This window comes from Artemia sp. Qi Xiang Cuo, chromosome 3, assembly GCF_049724085.1.
Source record: "Artemia sp. Qi Xiang Cuo chromosome 3, ASM4972408v1, whole genome shotgun sequence".
In the NCBI taxonomy this organism is placed as follows: Eukaryota; Metazoa; Arthropoda; class Branchiopoda; order Anostraca; family Artemiidae; genus Artemia; species Artemia sp. Qi Xiang Cuo.
In genome coordinates this window covers 81,713,958-81,736,863 of record NC_142796.1, presented here as the reverse complement: position 1 = coordinate 81,736,863, position 22,906 = coordinate 81,713,958, and the positions used below count along the sequence as shown (strand labels likewise).

Below are 22,906 nucleotides of genomic sequence, written 5' to 3'. Positions count from 1 at the left end.
TGGTAACAACAAACAAAATCCGCAAAAAAATCAAAGTAACCAAATAACTAAAATGAAATGAGGAGCAACTACCCCAGAAAATTAATCAAATTAATAATTACTGATAAAATCATTCATTAATCTAATTTTATTATTAACCAATGAATTATTCAAATCTATAAAACTATGAAATTTATTCCAACTATATATAATACTATGCCTTGGTGAAAAACGGGACCTTTCATATTTTATTAAAGCCTGATGGACAACAGAACTGCCATGGGTCCAATATGTATGCAAAACATGATTATCATCCTGAAAAAAATTATTATGCAAATAAAAATACTCAGGAAAAAGACCTTGAACGTGTTTAATCATATAAAGAACAGAATGGTAAGAAGAAAAAAGATCCAGTGGAAGAATATTTAAAATTTGATACATACTTTTTGTTGACGATTTACCAGGGTAAGAAAACGGGCTATGCAGGCAATTTTTCATTAAACGCAGAGCTTTATTTTGTTGCCTTTGAAGAGGAAGAATATGAGTTTTACAATTATTCAAAAAAATAGTGGGACAGTAATTTATATATGAATGCACTAGAGAATGATAAAGAGATTTCAGGGCAAAAAACGGCAGAACAAATTTCAGATGATTCATCATACCAATATTTATTGCCAGTTTCATCCGAAGATAAATTGCATGTCTTTTAAATGATAAACTTGAATCCAGTATTATCCCGAGATATTTAATATCTTCCACTCCTTCAATTTCAATGGGTAGGCCTTGAATATTAATCATCATAATTTCCGGTGCTGTTTTCCCAGTACGAGAAAAGATGATGAATTTTGTCTTTGTACCATTAATAGTCAATTTATTTCTCGAAAACTATAAGATAAGCCTCCACAGCGCCGATTACAACCTAAGTTTCAAAGATCTAGTTTCGGGGCTGGTGACATTGCATGCCGTGTCATCGGCGAATAATATGCTAAGGCCAATATCATTGATGCTATTACTGATATCAATAACACAGATAAGAAATAGGAATGGGCCCAAAATAGAGCCTTTTGGGACTCCGACAGACTGAGATTGAGATACTGATGAGGAAGAAGTATCACCTCCGTCTACATACTAATTTCGGTTTTTTTAGGTATGACATTAATAAATCATTAACTGGGCCTCTTATGCCACAGTTATTAAGTTTAGTATGCAATATTTTATGGGAAATCGTATCAAATGCCTTTTTAATGTCAATAAAAATTGTAGCAAGAATATCACCTTTGTCCAGGGCGTCGTGAACAAACTGAGTCATTGTCATAATAGCACGCTCAGTAGAGTGAGACTTCCGTAACCCAAATTGCATCAGACTAAAAAATCTAGATTTCATTAGAAAGCTGACTATACGGTTATATAGGCACTTTTCAAGGAACTTCCCAAAAGTAGACAGGATCGAAATCAGCCGATAGTTTGTTGGGTTCTTCGGGTCTCCTCCCTTATACAAAGAGATAATTCTTGCAGACTTGAAACAAGAAGGAAATCTTCCGGTTTTAAAACAGAGGTTGAACACATGGGAAAGCGGGTTTACAATATTTGGTGCTATGCACTTAATCAGATTAGTCAATTACCCATCGGTCCCTTGCGAAGATCCATTCTTAAAAAGGTTTATTGTAAGTAAAATTTCATCTGGGGTTACAGGAGTAAGAAAAATGGAGCAATTGAGAGATGGGGGTAGATATGATTGAAAGTCCTCTCCAGTTACATTTTCCAGATGACGGACCTGGTCGTTTCCAGCCGTTGACGCGGTTTCCTCGCCAATTTTTGCAAAGTATATATTCAATGCATTAACGACTTTTACTTTCCCTGTAGCAAGTATGGTTCCATCTTCGGATATTATTTCATCGGGAAAATCATAGATCTTTTGCTTTCCTAAGCGCTTATTAGCAATTTCCCATATTTTCTTGGGGGAACCGTCTGCTTCAACAAAGGCTTCGGTGAAGTAATTGCTTTTTGCTGATCTTAAAATTTTTGTTAAACAATTTTTGTATCTTTAAAATTTAGCTAATTTAACTTCAGATGTATGCATTAAGTATGCCTTGTATAACAGATTCTTATTTTTTATTGATACCAGCAATCCAGGAGATATCCAAGGCTTAATCGGGTTTATACTATTTCTTCTCGATATTTGACGGAAAGGGAAAGCATTATTGAAACAACGTTTAAACTGATTCACAAAACATTCAGCAGCAAAATCAGGGTCCGAAGACCCTAAGCAAGAAGAAAAGACACTTGAAGAAAGCAATACTTTAAGTTTACTTAAGGGGTTTCCATTAGTCATCCTCATTTTTTCTTAGTAGGCCTATTAAACTCTGTAATTAAGTGAAAGTCGGTCACAAGCATCAAATGGTCTGAAAAATATTCAATAACCACATCACTAGACTTCAGTTCTAGATTCATAAACAAACTATCAATAAGGGAAGCAGAATCTTTTATTATTCTTGTTGGGACTCCGTAAGCTGGTAACAGACCACTGGAAAAGCAAACAGGTAACAAGTCAGCCCCGTATGAAGATATTCTAAGGAAATTACCACTTGAATTATTAGAATTATATAAATCAATATTTAAGTCACCCATGAACACTTTTTTTGGATAATTTTTTGAAGCAATAAGCGCAAAATCATAAAGAAATTCAATGAACCTTGAAGCTGGAGAACTTGGAGGCCGGTAAAAAACACAACACAAAATTTTCATACCATTTACATCTATTTTAACTGCCAAAAATTCAAAACACCATTTCAAGATATAAGTGATCAAATTCACTCACCAGATCTGACTGAATTGTTGATTTAATGAAAAAACCTACCCCTCCCTGTTTTTTATTAATCCGATTCTTATGAAAAAAAGTATAATCCTGTTTGTTAATAAATGTCTTTGTTGAATCATTTAAAAATGTTTCACAAGAGGAGAAGACATCTATATTACGATGACACATAAACAGGGATATTTCATCAAAAATATTTAGTAACCCGCGACAGTTCAACAATGCCATTCTAAAATTAGCGCCTTTATTAAAAACTTGGGTGGGGAGTAGATATTTATTTTTTGAGATAGAATGAACCATCATATCAAAAACATCGTCATCATTGCATAAATTCTCAAATATTTTACCTAAATCAAGGGGGAGCTCCTCAAAATCACGAATTCTATTATCCATTATCTCGATGCTGGGTATACTTATTGACAAAAAGTGACTTACCAACCATACGGAGAGTTAAAGGAGACACAATTGTGACCAGAACTTCTTCTGAAAGAGACAAACATAAAAAAAAAACTAGAACTTTATAACATGAAAACCTTAAATAAGAAAAAACAGGAATAGTGTGACGCAAAGTAAAGAATCTAAATATATCAGTTTTGATAACAAAAAAAAACAAAGTAATAGAAAACCAAATCATAGTCATTATGATAATTTTGCGAAGGGGCCTCCGAAAATAAGATAATCATGATCCTCAAACGATCATAAATTATCAAATAACTTTACAACCAGACCACAAAACACAAAATAACAAAATACTCCACAAAATCATATAAATCAAAACTCAGATTACTACTATCCAATTCAGTTATTGATCAGCTCTCTCCCATATCACCGAACAATTTTTTTTTATCTCAAGCCATACTTGGGTTCCTTTATTTTTAACCCGAGAAGCAACAATCATTCCAGACTCCTTCATCTCTTTTGCTTTAGGGAGGAATCCTGCGCGTAAAGTGTTAAGTGCTGGAGGAAGGTCCATACAAAATTCTTATTCCAGAGCCCTTAAGCTCGGATATGTTTTGCATAACTAAATACGCTTCAGCTTCATTCCTGATCCTAATTAGCACTGGACTAACTGCTAGTTTTCATGTCTGACTTTGATTATGGTGTCTAGTCGTTATACTAACAGTTTTTCCACCTAAGAGGTAACATTTGTTAATTGACAAAGATGACTCAATATTTAAGGTTTTCTTAAGTAGATCTTTCACGTGAGCTTCAAGGGATTGATTCGGATTAATATCTGTAGGTAAGCCGTGTATGATCAAGTTCGAACTTCTTTCTTTTACTTCAATTAGTAGCATTTGACGGTCGAGCAACGAGTTCTTCTGCTTTTGCTCTTCCAGTGACCTTTCTAATTTGGCTATTTTTCTATCTCTTTCTAAAGCCTCATTCTTTAACTCCTGTATTTCAGAAGATAAATTGTTAACTGCAGTTATTAAATCACCCTGCTTACTAAGTAGTCGGTCTAATTTTTTGTTTTGGAGCTCATTAGCTTGGTTGAACTTGACTTGAGATACTGGAATATTCATTATATAATTTGGCAATATGCCCGAACACAATTTTTTTTTTAAAACATCATTAAACGAGACTTACTTGCAAGGGGGGTGATTGACTACCCCCCGAAAAATCCAAAGAACGTGTTATTGAAAGAAAAATTTCTGTTGAATCAATTACAGTTCAGGTATCCAGTAATTGCGCAATTTTAATCCTTTCATTCACTCAAATGTTTTTGAATTAGGATGGCTATCTATTTCATATTCTGGTCTTCACAGTACAGGAGCTAGATTCATACTGAATCTTAGATTCATACTGAAGTAAGAGGCTAATTATTTTCTTACTGGTTTTCTAAACACAATGTGCCGCTAAAATAGAAACATTCCGTTTCTGGTTGGATTTTAATTGCATTTATAATCTTTACATATTAAAATTAGCAATAATTATTAAACACTCAAAATACCATATTAAACACTCATATTAGTAAAGCATTAATACAGAATATTTTTTTTAACAACACCGCTGATTTATACATTGAACAGAATTCAAAAAAACTTAAAATAACAACTACCCAATAAGTTTTTTCTAAAATTTTTAAAATTTAATTAAAGAAACTTTATTATTATAAACACTAAATAATAATTTTTTTTCAATAAGGCTTATCAAAAGTAAAAACTTAATGAGTGTTATAACTCTCTTTCTAAAATAGAAAACTCAAAATAATAATTTAATTTATTTATATATTGTTTATACAGACACGTTTTAGTCTTATGAGTAGCATAATTTCTCTAAAACAAAAAATAAATATGTAAACTCAAAAGTCACTTAAGTATTGAAATTCGTATTCTTTTTACAAATTTTTAATAACTCAATCAATATAGTTGATTTTATAAGTCTTTAGCGGAAATTGCAATAATTACAACATTTTTTCCAACTTTAACAAATGGATCTATGCACTATAAGCGAGAACTGGGATTAGCCGTTATTTAATGTATTAGCAACAGTTCTTACAATGCTACTTTGTTATTAAAATTTTTACATTTGCAATTTTATACGATAAAATTTCCATATTTATTAAAGGTTAGCAAAATACATTTATAACTGTATATTTCGTTAATAACCTTTGTTCAGTTTACTCTATGTCGGTTCGTTTATACCAAAACTTGAGCATTTTTATTTTTTTTTTGAATTTCCGGTCATTGAGACAGTTTAATAGAGTATTCGAATGTCATCTCTTTTTTCCAGTTTTAATGTCATTATGGGATAAGGTTCAGCTTACAGCTTAGATTTGATAAGCTCAAAATTTAGCTATTCGCCTTTTTACCTCGTATGACACTATCAATGGACTTGTGCTTGCACTCCCAGGTTTTCATACTAGTGCTGCTTTTTGGTAGCTCTTTTTAACCTTTCTAGGTTCTGTTGTCATAGGCTACAGCTAAAAGGACTATTATGAACCTGCACACACAATAATTATTTATTTGTACCCACACTTTTTATTTGTGGCCACAGTTTGCTTTTGGGCTCTTTCTCTTGTCACAAAGATGGCTTTACTACAAAGAATATACCTTGCCTTCTTTTTTTACGTACGGTAATTTTTTTTAAGATATATAAGCGATATAACTGTTTTCGTTTTAACTTCCTAAACTTTTTTTTAGTTCTGCCTTAAATTTCATCTTCAACTTAGGTCATTTAGACTATTAATGTACCTTTTATAATTTTTTATGCCATGTTAGTCGTTTTTCCTAAAAAAACGACTTCCGCAAGAAGAGCATAATTTTTCAATTCTACCTGAAGCATACTCCAATATTTCTATTTAATCGCGGCCAGGGTTACACCTCTGTCGAGGTGGCTCCCTAGCATAATATGCTACTTATTTGTACTAATTTAGTAAAAAGATCTCGTACTAGTCTTGTTCGGTCAGCTTAATATTCACGTATATCGAAGTCTAGCCGACGTCACCCAATTTCTTTTACTTCATTTCCGTCTGGCTATTTTTTCAACTTGTACTTTTTTTTTATTATTTACTTCAGTGAAGCCTCTTCTTCTTCTTCTATTTAACAGCAAGCGGGCTTTTCAGTAAAACTATTTAGCCCTTTTCCTTTTGCTTCACTTTGTGGGCTACAGAGCTACTGGCTTGATTGCCTCATATTTATTATATATATTCAGATATCTTTCAGCAGATCTTTCAACTCAAGGAGTTCAAATATAAGATGATAGATGTCGATTTCTATGCTCTGTGTGTAGGTATAGTTGGCTAGGCTCTTGGCTGATGGTGAGATTTTATGGTGTTTAAAGTATTTTAACAGTTTAGAAAGCAAGGTATGTTGTGCAGACGTCAGCATATTACATTCAAATAGGCAATAGTCAATTGTTTCATTATTCATATTACAATGCCTGCAAAGAGGGGACAGGGGAATTGAACCACTTGAATTAGAAATCTTATATGAGAATGCAAGGAAATTTAGTCCATTTGTTCCAGAACGAATTCTATGATAAATTTTAAAGAGATACTTATTGGGAAAGGGGGAAAGGATAGGATTAATCTTATTAAAATTAATATCTGATAGCCTCCATCAGTAAATATCTCTAATTGGGATTGGTCTCCCACTTGGCTGGTCAATATTTATAGCATTTTTTGCTATTTCATCAACCTGATGATTACCACTTATGCCAGAGTAGCTAGGAATGTACTGAAAGTAAGTTTTTATGCCACTTGAAGCAAGATTATCAATAATACTGTGACAATGATAAGTGTCAATGTCCAACTTATATTGAGGAGCTGAGGCCAGCAACTCAAGGCTTGATAAAGAGTCGGAATAGATGATAATATTATTCGAATTTTCAATCAAAGATTGGTTTTGCTTAAGGTGTTCTAATGCCATGATTATGGCATTTAACTCAGCAGACATTATAGATAAATTATTAAATAATCTCTCGCCCATTGCAATTTTCAGGTGAGGAAGGAAAACACCACTTGCAACCTTCTCATTCATTTTTGACCCATCAGCAAATATTTGGAAGTGATTTTTATAGTTAATTGTATTAAGTTCTGCAAATTTTTTCTGGACAAAAGCAATTGGGGTTAAATCTTTATTCCATTTTGAAAATTCAGTATTTATTATTGGAAATGACCAATTCCATGGAGGGGATTGGGGGAAAGTAGGTGCAATAGACTTTGCTGGTACAGGGAACTTCTTTTGAATATTGGCATACTCATCTGCAATACCTCTATACATGGCTGGATTTCTTAACCAATTATGTAATGTGTGTGAGCTATTTGATTCAATTTTTGTAAGATGTTTTATCAAGAGAAAGCTACGTCTCTCCCTTATTGTTGTTAATCCACTCTCCATAAGCAGAAACTTGGTGCTTGTGGGTTTCCTAAGACCAAATATGAGACGTATTATATCATTTTGTGTTGTTTCAATTTTTTGCATCTGGGTCTTTGCACATGCACCATAGACAATGAGCCCATAGTCAATATGGGGTCTTATATGTGATTTATAAAACTGGAGTAAGGTTTTCTCCTTACAACCCCAGGGTGTGGAAAGAAGTCTTTTTAGTATATTTGCTTTTCTATAACATTTTTTTATTGTGTTTGAAATGTGGAGGTGGAAATTAAGTTTTTGGTCAAGCATTAGACCTAGGTAATTAATATTATTATCTTCTGGAATAGTTGTTTTATTTAGAGTTAGTTTTGCATTAACATGGTTTCGCTTCCGGTGAAATTGGATTATTTTTGACTTGGTGGGTGCAATGGGTAAATCTGAATGTTGAGAGAATTTTTCAAACTGGAAAAGTGACTTTTGCAGATTTGACTGTGCTATCTGAAAGGTGTTGCCAGATGACCATAGCACCAGATCATCAGCATATTGTAGATTCGTGTGGGGTAGGTTCATGTCCCAGAGATATAGGGCAAATAGGAGGCAACTGAGGACTGCTCCCTGAGGTAGGCCTTTGGATAGTGTCTTTTGGGGTGAAGAGGCTGAACCAACACAAACAATGAAACTTCGCACTTATATGAAGGATTTAATAAAGGATACTAGCTTAGAAGGTACTCCAAGGTTTGCGAGTTTATTTAAAAGGATTTGGTGGTTCACATTGTCATATGCTCCTTCAAAATCTAGGAAAGCTGCCACTAGGATATTATTTTTTGAGAAAGATTCATTTATTGCATTTGTTAGTAAAATGAAAGCATCTGTTGAGGAGTGGTATTTCCTGAATCCAGTTTGAGTGTGTGGGATCATGTTATTTTTCTCAACAAACCAGAGGAGTCTGTGATAAATCATTTTCTCCATTATTTTCCCCATCACAGGTGTAATCATTATGGGCCTATAAGACTCAGGGTTATCTTTTGGTTTATTTTTCTTTAGGATTGGTAGGAGGGACGAACATTTCCATATATTGGGGAACCTAGAAGATGCCCAAGCATGATTATAACAATTTAGCAGTTCTTGTTTGTATGAAGGTGTGAGATTCTTTATCTATGTAGGGTGTATATTGTCATAGCTGCTGCTAGTTTTGGACCTGATATGATGTATTGCATTATTCAATTCCTGGATTGAAAATGGATTAGTTATGTACTCTGATCCTGGGCGCGGTTAGTAACTAGGGTTCATAGGAATTGTGGACAGTTTGCTTTGATTATTTGATGTTAGCTTAATAACAAAAAGAGTTGCAAATAGGTTAGCCTTTTCATTATCATTTTCATAATGGGTATTATTATGTATAAGCTCATACAGGAATGGGTTGGGAGAAGTCTTTTTTCCACATATGTGGCTTATGACTTTATGTATAATTTGCTCATGCGTTTCTCTGGAGAGATTATTTGCAAAATTATTCCAGTATTTATATTTAGCATCTATTATAGTCCTTTTTAGATTAGATTCTGCTTGTAATTTTTTTAAATATGTATTAGGTGTTGGTTTTTTTATGAATTATGTCATAACTGCCTTTTTTATCCTCCATTTATTTAGGCACTAATTTGTCCACCATGCTTTAGGAATTTGTTTAGGGAATGTTTTCTTAGGTGTTGTCCTGGGGATAGAATGATTAGCTGTATTTATTAGTAAAGATGTCAACGCTTCAGCATGTGTGTCAACTGTTGTGTTAGAAATACATGAACTTTGGGTGAAACTTGTAATTTCATCATTTAGCTTATTGTGGAAAATAGACCAATTTGCTTTAGTGTTGATATATTTGGAGGTATGAAATAAAGTTTCAGCAGGTTTATTTAGGGAGCAAACTATAGCAAAGTGGTTTGTACATAGACTATAAATTTCAGTTATGTAAATTTTTTGCACAAAATCTAAATACACAATTTGCAGATCAATTGTGGAGACTTTGCCACTGTTTGGGTTAGAAAAGGCCGTCAAGTTTGGAGCGGTAACAACTGCTAATCCATTTTTATTTGAATTCATATACTCAATAAATTTACCAGCTTCATTTGCTGGTTTATTCCCGCACAAAAGGCTGTGGGCATTGAAATCACCACAAATAATGATATTTTTTAACATATTAGAATTATTTATATAATTAAAGAAATCCTTGGCATCTGTAGTTTGGCCATTAGGGTTATAAAAGCTTATTATGTAGGTTTTTAAATTATTCAGCCAAACACTTATACCAATTACATCAACATCATTTTCAAAATCTGGAAATTTGATGCCACAAAATTTTATATTATTATTAACTAATAAAGCTATACCACCTCCTTTTCTCTCTGAAGATCTATCCTTTCTCAGGAGAATATATCCCAGAGACTTAATTTGTTGATTTTTGGTTAAATGAGTTTCCTGGAGGCAAGCAATATTAATGGAATTATTATTCATACATGATATTAGTTCATTTAGCTTATTTTCTGTGAGTGATCTTACATTCCATTGGAGTATTGATAAATGTTGTGTTGTTGATTTATTCTTCATATGACTGTGTATCAATGTTCAGCTTTGTTAAAAGTAAAGCAAGATCTTTTTTTGCTTGAATGAGCATATCATCTGGGATGTAGATTTTTGCCAATTCTGCAATAATTTTTATTTTCTGTAGTTGATGTATGTTCATGGCCTGAACTGCATTACAGTTTAGAATGAATAAGCATATATTTGGGAATTGAATTTTTGGTTGTGCATCCTGTTTGTTGAGTAAGGGATAGAGTCATGATAGTGTTACTGGATTGTTTCTTCTTACGAGCTAGGGCCAGGCTAACCTCATATTACTAAAAAAGAATTTGGAGCGTCGTGGTGAGTCCTTCTGAGCGGGTGGTGCGCGAGAGGCAGGAGAAGATGGTGTTTGCGCAGGGGCGGTGGATGGAATGGGGGCAATGGACTTGGGGGTTTTGGTTGGTTTCATTACAGGCTTTATTTGGTATCGTTGGGTAGCATTTGCTTCCATTGCTGCAAAGGGGTATGGGATGGCCTTCTCTGTTGATATTTGGAGTGTTAGAGCTCTTTTCTTGTATGCAGGGCATAATGATTTATTTGTAGATTCATGTGGGCCTTTGCAATTGATGCATGTAGGCTGAGTGTTGTTGCAAGTTGTCAGCTCTTTAGGATGGAAAGATTTACAAGTACTACACTCCTGGAGAATTTCATTGCATTTTTTTTTCGTTTGTCTCAGTTTGAAACACTTCTGACACTGAATAGGCTTAGGTTTGTATTCCTTGTGTGGTTTGATTTGCCCAAATAGGAATAATTTTTCTGGGATATCAATTTTATCTTTTAGTGTGAATAAGAAAGATCTACTAGTTTTTATGCCATTAGAGTTAGGTTTACCAAGTTGGGTAACATCCTCAACTGGGAATGTGTTTCCAGCCCTATCTGAGAAGCCTTCTCTTAACTCCTGAGTAGATATCTCTGGGGAGAACATTATAAACTACTATTTTTGTTGGTGATTGTTTTGGGTTCCAATTAGATGCAATAATTGGGGTATTCAGAAGGGATTTAAGGTTAATTATTGTATCTGCTGATTTCTGATCTTCTAAGCCTAAGCGATTTTTTCAAGTCTTTTTCATCTTTTTCAGTTCAATAGGTCTTTTCTAAGCCTATATTTATGTGTCTTCTATTTTATTCAATAGCTTTTACAAGTTTTTACGCCGATTGTCATTCTTTGGTCAATTTTATGATCTCCTCGTTTTTAAAGGGGGGGGGTCTATTTTCGCAACCTGTATTATTTTGAAATTATTTAAGTTTCTCCGTCCAAAAGTGTTTGTATTCTAAAAGCACTATATTTTCTAGTTGATTTTTAGAGCAATTTTAGTTAAGTTTTGCGCCACACTTTCTAGCCCTTATTTGTTCATAAAAATGTAATTTTTACGATATACTGGTTGCAAATTTTATTCTTGATTTAATTACGATCCTTTTTGCCAAGGAAAGAAAGAAAATAATCCCATTGGCAAGGCTGAATAGCTTTGAATGCGTTGTTCACGGGTTGTGGTTTATCAATAAGCTCCAATCTGGGAAAAAATATATGAATGGATTTCGATTCATTTTCCTATGGTGCCTCGTTGAGTTTATAGGAACGCTTAATTTTGTTTTTAAATCTAATGGGTTTTTCCCTTCTGTTCCCCAATCTCTAGGACGGCTGGTAGTTGGAGTAGAGTATAATCTAATCTGATACTTTAGCTGCAACCGTCTTGATCTTTTGGTGAAATTCTCCGTTTTGTTTCGACTTCCGTCTTTGGATTAATGAAGTTATTTTTGGGTATTTTTATTTCGTTAAGGAACTCTTCATCCTTTTTTGTAAGTTTTATTATAGCTTTTTTCCACTTATTTTTACTATTTTGTCTTTTCGACTAAACTGTACTGATTTATAATTAGAATAGACATGAGGGTGGTTCGTCATTGAGTAACCGTAAGAGCGGGCCAGAATTATCAATATTAGCTATCCCAGAAGCATGCATTACCTTATCTGTATGTCCTAACATGGGCTTATAATCTATGCAAACAAGCATAACAGTTTTCATGCACTGGCTTGCTTTACATCTACATGACTCGAAAGGAGCCATGGTTTAAAATTCTAATTTGAACTTTTTTCTGACTCATTTCATGCAGTTAATTCAGAATTTGAACTTTTCTAACACCATTATTCAGATGAAGGTCCTCTATGTAGGGAAAGCAGGCCTTTTTAAGACCTATCCCCGTGCCTCCATTTTCTGTGATTATCGGTTTCTCTCACCGAATTTCTTGCCTTATGCAGACTTCCCATCTCAGCTGAGTAACAACTCTTTTTTTTCGCTTCCTTCAGCGACTTTTACTAAGCTTCCACATTGGTTTCTTACTTATAAGGTTACTTTTCTCTTTTTTTTTCACATCTCTCCTCAAGTGCTTTAATTACAAATTTTATATCTTTGTCATCTCTTTGCTTGTGAAACTATAAAACTAACCTAGTATTAGTGTTAGCTTTAACAAAGGTAATTCTATTGCTTATTACGTCGTAAAATGCCATGTTTTCGAAGCGCCTCCACTCCTAAAAACTCGGAAGTGGCAGCTTCTAACCTACAATTGTTCGGACCACAATTTATGTGTTACCTGTGCTAAATTGTAGTAGTGTTATCCTTGAACGATAAGTCTGTAGCCTGTACCTGTAGTAAGGCTGAATTAGGACCCTATTTGCTACTATTATGCCTAAAATTCTTCTGTTTCTACCAACATTTCTGCGGTCCAGTTAGATTTTTCTTTATATGTTATCTTTTATTTCATTCTTTTAATTTGTGGTACTATTCTTTTATTATTTAGTGATACACGGCACTACCACATTGCATTTATTACTAACACTAATAAAAATACTAATTATACGCTTACTTCTACTTGCTAAATATTAGATACTGCATTTTTTTTTCATTTTACAATTCTTAATTGAGCCTTTTTCCATTTTGTCCATTTGTAATAGCCAAAGTTCGAGCAGAGCTACTCGAAGTTTTGCTAATTCGAGCGCCGCTCAAAGCGTAGTTCATTTACTTTCCCCTTCTGATAAAGTCATTTTGTTTCTTTTTTTTTTTTTTTTTTTTTGCAACCTTATTTAGTCTTTTCGATCCAGCTTTTCCCCAATTGCAATCAGCTGTGGTAAAGTGGGTTTAAGGTAGTAAAGTGAAGTTTTAGTTGATACCTTGTTACTCCCTTTATAGAGAGTATAGTTATGGTCCTAAGGTAAATAAACTTGGGTAGCGTGCCTTAGGCTGTGACCTGACTAATCTGGCGTACCAGCTGGGATTATTCGAGGGACTAAAATAAGATTGTAGAGAGGTTGGCTATAACACAATACTTTTATTAATGCAACACACGATACAACGTCTTGTAATATAAACCGCTGGGACTAATTGTCCCAGAGAATCAACAATTATTAGACTACTATGATAATATAATAAGACACTTAAGCACTTACGATGTTTGAACATATAATCCAAGGTATTTCTAACAAGAAATCAAACGGGCAGAGGTTTGCCCTGCAAATGGATTAGTGCCACTCAGTCTCAAAAATCTGAGTATATGTATATATATATATATATATATATATATATATATATATATATATATATATATATATATATATATATAATGTCAACCGCATTAATCCAGCCAATTGACGTACTTAGCCAGGAAATCGGTTATTGAGCAAGTTCCTTTCAAGGCCACACATTCCAGGATGTGTCCTTTTATTTTAATAAAAAGTGGTATTTTAAAACTTGGTATTTTATATTTTATGTTATAAATGTTTCATTTCGTATTAAATTATTTTTGTTTAATTAGGCAACTACCACACTACCAACTTTGGTGAAAATCAAACTACTACTACTGACAACTCACAAGAGCTCCATGTCGCCTAAAGCCAATACACCTCATGAGACAAACACAATTGCATATGTAAAATATGTCCCTACCTTGCTGGATTTCGGGATTTCGTGCTTTGGAAACTAAACATATTGGGAAAAATGTTGTATATATACTGTATTTGGTTTTATGATGATAATTTTTATTTAGTTTTAGAGACTTCAAAAGTTGTTGAATACCTTTAATAACTTAATATCGTTGAATAACTTGAGTGAAATACGTACCTGTTCTGTGTTGGTTTAATACACTTGTTAGATCTTTTTTCGTTGAATATCCAAGATTCAAAAAAGGTCCGATATATATCTGAATTAGATTAAGTAGGACGGGGCTCGAGTCCTGCTATGGATTCCCTATCTATAGTCCCTGAATGACCACTAGTTGACAGAAGGGAAAAATTCCTATTGTTATGAAGTTCAGGAGGACACTTGGTCCGTTTTTCTTGCTTAATTTTTCGTAAATGGAAAAGCAGTGTGGTAAAGAAATTATTTACACTTGGTCCTCAGTTCCCTACTTAGGCAATCCAACTATACAGTGCAAAAATTACATTGGTAAAGAATCAGAATATTCTTAGACACCATGTGTGAAATACCTATTTACCGTATTTTGATTTAAAATAGTTGTCTGAACATTATAGCCTAATTCCAAAATGACTGCTGGAAAATCTCTAGTAGGAAAATGAGCGAAATGTCCATGTTTATGAATTTTCGGATGGGAGTTTGGACACGGAGCCCTCTTTGAGCCATCAAATTATACATACCAAGGAGTTGTGTAATAATTTTATTCAGAGACATGATCAAACAGTGTGGGTAAAATATTTACTGGCCATGGTAAATATGGAGCCACTTTTCTGACCTAGGAATAAAGTGAATATACCACTCAATGCCCTTTTTTATTCTCTCCGAATATAATTTCTTATAATTATTTTCACAAATTCAATTTTAAGCTCTTTACGGACCCTCAAAGATGATACCTTTTTCTCCTATTTTAGGTACGACTTATATACCTCTGTTAGCGTCACTCTTGTTAAAACCGGATTACCCGTAAATTGAATCGTCGGTGACAAAATCGAGAATCAATAAACTCATAGGAATATATATATTTTGATAAGGTTAGAAAGATTAGGTTAGATTGAGTTAGGTTGAAACTGAATTTGTGACAAGCGATTATTGTATTCGGAAAGAGCATAAAAAAATGCATCGGGTGGTATATTCACTTTATTCGCAGGTCAGAAATGTGGACTGTTCCATATTTACCCTTGCCATCATGGGCGCCCATAAGCTGAATTCAAGGGGGGGGGCAAACCTCGTCTAATTGGCACTTTTAATACTATATAATAGAAATCTCAGAAAAAAAAATAAAAATAAGGCAACATCATTCAGCCAGGGGGGGCGGGAGCCCCCCCCCCTGCCCCCCCCATATGGGCGCCCATGCTTGCCATATTTAAACATAAGACAGTAGTTAGATCATTTAATACCATTCGAAAAATAAACCCTGAATAATCACGAGTCAAAAGGGGGGCAATATTTTCATATTCTTCAAGTTCAGGAGGGGAAAGCTGCTCTTCTTTTGCTTGCAAATCACAACTCGTAAATGATCACAATTCTGAAGAGCTGTCACTCGTTTATTCTTATGTTTTGGAGGAGGTTTATTGCCCCTGGAACCTGCCTTGTGTGTCTTTTATACACACCGAATAGTTTTTGGAGTTTCTGATTCAGCCATAATAACAGGCCCAGATTTACCAATGTGCCCACTAGGCCCGGGTCTAGGGGCGCAATAGGTTATCACTGATTGAATTTTTTCTTAACGAAAACTGCACTGATGTGATTTATCAACGATGATAACGACGATAAACAATTTTACTATTAAACACCTTGCACGGTCATGCTGATCAGTGGTACTTCTTGACATAATAAAAGATAAAGCACTAAACATATAAAAATCACAGCCATGGCCATAGTCATAGAAATTTATATGTTGATTCGAAATATCATAGAGTCAAACTAAAACCTAAGACTTTGAAATATCCAACTGTATATTATAAAAAAAAAGTTGCTAGCTACCGCTGCAACCCGGATGTATTTTACATAAATATATCTACATGTTTTTTATAATGTTAAAAACACTATTTTCATTTTCGCATGCAATAAGATGTTAAAAATTAAGACGAACAGAACTTACTATGTATGTGAGGACCCCCTCCTCAGTACCTCGCTCTTTACGCTAAAGTTGACTTTGGCTCCAATTATTTAAGAATGACTCCTGATACACATGGACCATTTAATTAGAACAATAAGCTTTTAACATTATCTACTACAGTCCTATAGAAAAATGGAGTTTTGGGTATAAAAATTATTATACTATAAAAACATTTTGTTTTTAATTACGCCACTAGATGTAGCAATTTCCTTTAAAATGAGCCATTAAACACCTCTCTACGATATTCCAGTGCCAAGCTAGCTGCGAAAAAGAAAAAAACAAGAAAAGAAAAAAGATGCCGTATATAAATAATATCGCAGTTGCAACTACTTTTCTTGATTTTCAAGCCAATATATTTCCCTTGTTGTTCAAGCCAAAGGACGGTAAGTTTCCTTTATAGGGGTTTCGGACAAGGCGGTTCTAATAGGGTTCTTCGTTTTTTTTTTTATCTGATTTTAGTTTTAGGAGTTATGGACTATTTCATTTTTTACTAAGGGACGTGATCGTCTCTCACTAGGTTGCTAGCTACCGCTGCAACCCGGATCAGCCATGGCTCTTAAGTCTTTCATCACTTCCACTAAGCTAATTTTAATTCAAAATTGGTCAGAGCCAGGTTCTAATACCGACAGATTATGACCCTTTGTGATGGTCCAACTTGGTTATGATGTATTGGTTATGATCAGATGATCGTTAGTAACTTCTTATGTCAGTATGTTCTTAGTATATTTGTTTCATAATAGAGACAGACTGTTGCTCTGAAATGGTGTATTTGCTAATCGTTGCTATAACAGAGCCAAATATGGCTCAAGACTTCATTAATTAAAAAGAATACATTTTCAAAGAAAAATAAAGAGCCATATCAAAATTTAAAATGAGCAGAGTTAAAATTCAAAGGACCCTCATTCCCTTTAGTAAAGGACGATGTGACCTCTATTATTGTTTCTGCTATAGAATTATTATTCTCAACAACATTTCAGGCTTTTTTGAACTTTGGCTGGGCTACTAGCCAACGTTTCATTAGAAACGTTCTTGTTGTTTTTAATAGTGGTCTTCTGTGTATTTAAAGAGACAGGGCCAAATTAGTAATCTTAGTAACCTAATAAAGGACGAAGAACTGTCCATAGTTACTGAACACTTAAAAAACGTGTTAAAAAAGGGCTAGTGAAAAAAAATTCTGCTTTGTAGCTGATTTTGGAATGGTAACTATTATCTCGATTAGTCTTAATGGTAAAATGTTGTTTCGAAAACATACTTGTGGGAATTTAAAAAAAATAGCCTGAAATACCTCAAAAATGGCGTCGGATTGAAACAAAAGTTACATCAAAGAAATTGCCACGGTCGTAAACCTTATTCAGGAAAGGCACAGTCCTCTGGCTTGAATAACAAGGAAAATCCCTTTTCGTATAGGTAGCGCTGATGCGTCCTCTTTTTATCCCCTGCTAGCAAGGCAGTGGATCATCATAGGGAGCTATTTAAGAGCTCGTTTCAAAAGAAAATGCAATTTACATGTACTTTTCCATTAAGAACATATTGTTAAAAAGGAATTCCATTTTTTGATAAAAACTGCTTTTTTATACAGGATGATGAATGACATCATAATCGTAGGTTACAACCATGAATAACGCTATAGTAAAACTACAAGACGAAGTCAATTGTAACTGGGATTCATTCTTTACTAAATTCAGCTAATATAATCAAATTATACAAGAGTGCAGCTACTGCTGCAAACTATAGTTTTCCTTTAATTGTCTAGCTAAGTTAATTTAGGCCAGAGACAAAAAACTGGCAAAGCCACGTCAACTTTCCCCAAAGTTTTACGTTAATATCCGTAGCTCAGACTCAATTGATTTTATTGTCAAACCCCTTATACGGTCATGGCGGTAAGTGATAGTTCTTGTCATAATAAAAGTCAAACTAAGACTTAAGTCATTGAAATATCGTACTATCTGTAAAAAAAAATTAAAGAACCCCAAGTTCAAATTAAAGAAAAAAACCTTTAAAGTCAACAACGAATAAAAAGAATAATGAACTAAAACAAATAAATATGTACACTAGTTGAAGGGTGAGTGTAATATTAAAAATTTTTACAAACGAGGGAAAACTATATTCGTAACGCATATGTCGTGCTAGTACCGGCTGAATTTTAGGTAGCGGTTCAGTGACTTATCGTGGGATTCGTTGGCGCAATGGGAGGTAAAACCAAAGGTTTTGGCTGTTGTTCGGAAAATGAGCTTAAAAACAATTGGACATTTCCAACTGATATGAGATTGCAATTAAAATGAATGTTACTGAAAAAAGTTAGCCGTTTTGGAAGAATAGTGGGAAAATATTGCATAACAGATAGCGTAATCTTATTTTCAAATTTTTGAGGTAACTGAATTATGATTCTTCTTGATAGATTAGCTTTAATTTTCAAAGGCATATGGGAACTTACGGATAGGTCTATCGTTGCCTTATTTATTTGACAAAATATTCTAGCCAACATTATTTTTAAAAACTGCGATTTAGTCTGTGCAATTTAGCAATTAGTCTTATTCAATTAGCAATTTAGTCTTATTTCTGTTGTCTTTTGCAGACTAGTCCGTGGTGGTGGCGAAATCTTAGAAGAAATTGTTAGCCGTGATAGACACAAAGAGATTAATAAACTCGCCACACAAGCAGATGGTGCTTTCTTTCAAAAAACTTTATTTCACAATAAATAAACAATCATGTCTATTCTTTATGCTGTTTTTTCTTATAGTTGTAGCTGAGCATGTGCAGCTCACTCGAAAGAAATTTAGCTATGAGCTATGGAATATAAAACTCCTTGGTCTGAAAATAAATGTGTCAACTACTTAGTCATGCTAGTTATAGTATAGTTATAAAGAAGTCATAGAGATAGCATTGAGAAGGTACAAGGCAATTTCCAGTTTCGTCGTGTAGGAGAGCCAAAAAAAATTTAGATTTTTAGGTTGTGCAAACTAGTGTGTACCTAGTATATGATAGTTAGTTGACCAACGGAAACTTGTCCCGGGCTCAGCTTTTGACGGCCTGTTGGCCATACCTTTTCCTTTTTTTGTGTGTGAAAATGTCTCTTAATAATCACGTCAACGGATCTTTCTTGGATTATTTCGTGGATGAACATTTTTCATGGGTAAAGCGATAGCTGCAAACTAGTAAAGAGTAAACCTAGGCCCATAGTAACCAATAATAAAAAAAAAATAGTTTGAAAAAAAATTAGTCCCAAATAAATGCTATACTGAGACTCATTCAGGAATGCTAACTTTTACTAAAATTCAACTTAACAGTAACAATTTTCAGTAATAATAGATGGAAACTCATGGAAAACTCAAATTAATCAGCCGAATCAAAATTCACTAAATCAGGTTATGTGGGTGACTTATTTATGCAGGGACCGATCAGCTTGCGTACCCATACTCTTTACGCAGACAGAAAATGATACGGAGTGCAAGTGTACTTGGCTATGGCTCATGAATCTGACGACTGAAAATTTTTACCATAGATTATTTTGAAGCACAGCTATGCACATTAAAGAATGTTCAAGGCGTTCTCCAACAGCATCATCGGGGTCTAAAAAGTACATTTGACCATATGAAGGTGGCTTAAAATCACCTTCAGTTGTTTGTGAGGGATATGCCGCTCAATTTATTTTGTGATAAAATTGTCCAGCTTCTTTAAGTCTAAAAATATTACGACTCTTGATAGTTCGATCATCTCTTAGATTGAGTTAAGCTAGGGGAAACGTATATTCAAGTTTCGCTTTTGTTTGGAAAGTTCTTTAGAGAGCAAGTGATGTCCTTAAAAAAGGCAGACAATTCACTTGAAAAATATAGTGGTCCAAGCAGTAATCTCCAAAAGAATTAATTTTGTTTGCTACTATTTCCTCGAGAAAATGGTGGGCTCCACAGTGAATACAAGCAATATTGAAGGGTCTCAATTACTTTAATGTAGGTCGAAATGACGTATTTACACTATTGAAACATGCTCATAAATATGGCGTCTCTCATATGTATTTTTTTCGTAAATTAAGACTCTCAACATTATCTCAAAGTTGTGACGCATCTAGATTATTTTTCAGGCCAAAAAACCCTAGAACGCACTAACATTATTTTGAGGTTTTTTTTTCAATAAACCGAAAATTACGTGCCATTACGGCTGACACACAAGCTAACGGCTGACGAATCCACAAAGGTAACAAAACTCAGCTCTATTGGGAGAAGACAGAAACTGGGTAGGTCAAATACAGAGTACTTCAGGCTAATGGTAGAATCCACAAGAAGTTCGCTTCCCTTTTCAATACAAATAAGGGATGATTAGAATATAAGTTTAAAAAATCAGCACACTAAGAGACCTTTACATTCTGCACGTGGCAGGCCTGTATATATTGATTCAGCCCTGTAGCTCTTCTCCTAATCTCAGATTTTGTTACCCAGTAATCTTATTTGAAATTCGTGGTGATGCTTGTTGTTACATGGCTTCTAGTTGCACTTTTCGTTTTTGCTCTATTTGTGTGCATCATTTTTGTACATCAGACATTTTTCCATACCTTTTGCTTTAGCTGTTCAGATTCATTCAAAATCGTTTTCAAAATAAATATATATGCATACATAAATAAATACACAATCGCTCGTATAAAGGGACTATCTATGTATATTTGTTGTTCTTTAGTTTTAAGACATGGGATGTCAAATAAGCAATTTTAACTGAGTTTAGAAGTTATGGCGTGAATTCAATTCCCCCTTCCTCTTAATGTACCAAAAAATCATCCATTTTATAGGATTTATTTTCTACTGGGACTCGTTGTGATTCTCACTGTTGATTCTCTTCTATCCGCAAATTTCATTTATGATGCGATGTATTCATTGTTATGCTGGTTGTCTCATGTCTTCTAGCCGCAGATCTCATTAGCGCTTTATTTTTGAGCATCATTACCCTTTGTTTATACCTCACAAGGCAGCGTAAACCTGTTTTTCATTAAGCGTCTCGGTCTTTCTTGATGCAGTCTTTGTCGCGGGTGTTCTAGATTCTTATTAAGTACCAAAAACTTCAGCGTAAAGAGCGAGGTATTGAGGAGGGGGAAATCCCCTTTATATATGTGATAATTTCTGTTTGTTTTAAGTTTCAATGTTTCTCCTCCCTTTCAGCTGAAAAGACTTGTTTAATTTATTTAATAACTTGTAAAACCGACATCTGAACAGAATTCCTTTCAACCTTATAGGAAATCATAGGTGTCTGATTGCACCTTAAGATAAAATCACTAAAACCCCCAGTTATGCTTGTATATTTATGGGAATGATTATTCTGTATAATCTTTTAATAACTAAATTTCAAAATCAATATTACTCTTAATTTAAAAAAATGTGGCTGCAAAAACGACCCTGGCAGGACTCGAACCTGCAATCTTCGGATCCGAAGTCCGACGCCTTATCCATTAGGCCACAAGGCCTTATACTATTCATTTTCTATTGTTGTTTAAGAATTGAGTACATAATTTTCAATACTTTTTTCACCCAAAGTAGTTATTTAATCCTAAAAAGAATTGAATCTGTAGTATTTGTGCTGCATCTTCAATCTCCAGAAGGAAACAGGGTACTTGAATGTTAGCCAGTACACACTAGAATTTGGATGTAAAAAATCAGACAATAAACGATTTATTGCTGTTTTTATGCGGAGACAATTAGCTTTGGCTCAGTGGAAAACTACATTGTAGCTTTATTTTAATAAATATGAAAATTTCGGCAGAAACTGCAAAATCGGCCGGAATTTAGCAAAATTCTTGATTTCTGCAGAAAATTCGGCATAAACCAGGTAGCGATTCGGTAAAAATTTACGAAGATCACCCCCCGAATAAAAAGAGCCTTGGGACGCCCCTGAACATAACCTAAGTAAAATACCAACTCTGTATATTAAATACTTAATTAAAATATACCTACATCGTAATTTCTCCACTGAACCAAAGCTAATTGTCTACTAATACAGATAGCTAAACCGGTTTTTGTCAGATCTTGCAGAAGATCAAAATTGCTGAGTATGTTCTGGATAAGTAACAAGTACCGATATTTTTATTGACCTCGTCCCCCCATCGTAGAACGTTGCGCGGCTCAGCTGCTGTCCATAATTAAAGAAAATATTGATCGATACTACACCTACTTTCTGACGTTACCAATCCTCGCACAAAATGTAATAACACCTGAATAATGGAGAAGCTTATATAATTCTTTGAAGCATACCAAGTTGTCCCCTTTCGAAATTTGCAGTTGAATTTTCACAGTCATTTGGAAAATAATTTATTAAAAATTCCAACTAAATGGCGCTAGTACTTACAACAAAAACAAGAAAAAACACGAGACTATCAAACAGTTCGTGGTAACGAACTGTAAGCAAGGAGCGATCCAGCTCAATAGTAACCGAAACTGTAAAAAATAGAAATTTGATACCAATACATACATCAGAAGAATCAGATTTTTATGCTGATTTCAATTATATAAGTTTCATTTAGTCTTACCCATCAAAAGTTACGCGCCTGAGAAAATTTGCCTTATTTTTGAAAAAAGGGGGAGAAAGCCCGTAAGTCATAGAACTTTAATGAAAATCACACCATCAG

General features: G+C 34.1%; 1 protein-coding gene and 1 non-coding gene across 2 annotated transcripts in view; one reads left to right on the top strand and one right to left on the bottom strand.

Moving 5' to 3' along the window:
* LOC148954622 (ADP-ribosylation factor-like protein 6-interacting protein 4) overlaps positions 1 to 19,017 on the top strand; it is a 37,632-nt gene extending 18,615 nt beyond the window's left edge. The window contains exon 3 of the mRNA XM_089086647.1: positions 18,878 to 19,017. Coding sequence (XP_088942773.1) covers positions 18,878 to 19,004 — 127 coding nt within the window. The 3' untranslated portion in view covers positions 19,005 to 19,017. The remainder of the gene's footprint in view (positions 1 to 18,877) is intronic.
* Positions 19,018 to 21,675: 2,658 nt separating this feature from the next.
* On the bottom strand, positions 21,676 to 21,748 carry TRNAR-UCG (transfer RNA arginine (anticodon UCG)). The gene has a single exon. It is a non-coding gene; the product is annotated as a tRNA-Arg (tRNA).
* Between the last annotated feature and the right edge of the window lie 1,158 nt (positions 21,749 to 22,906).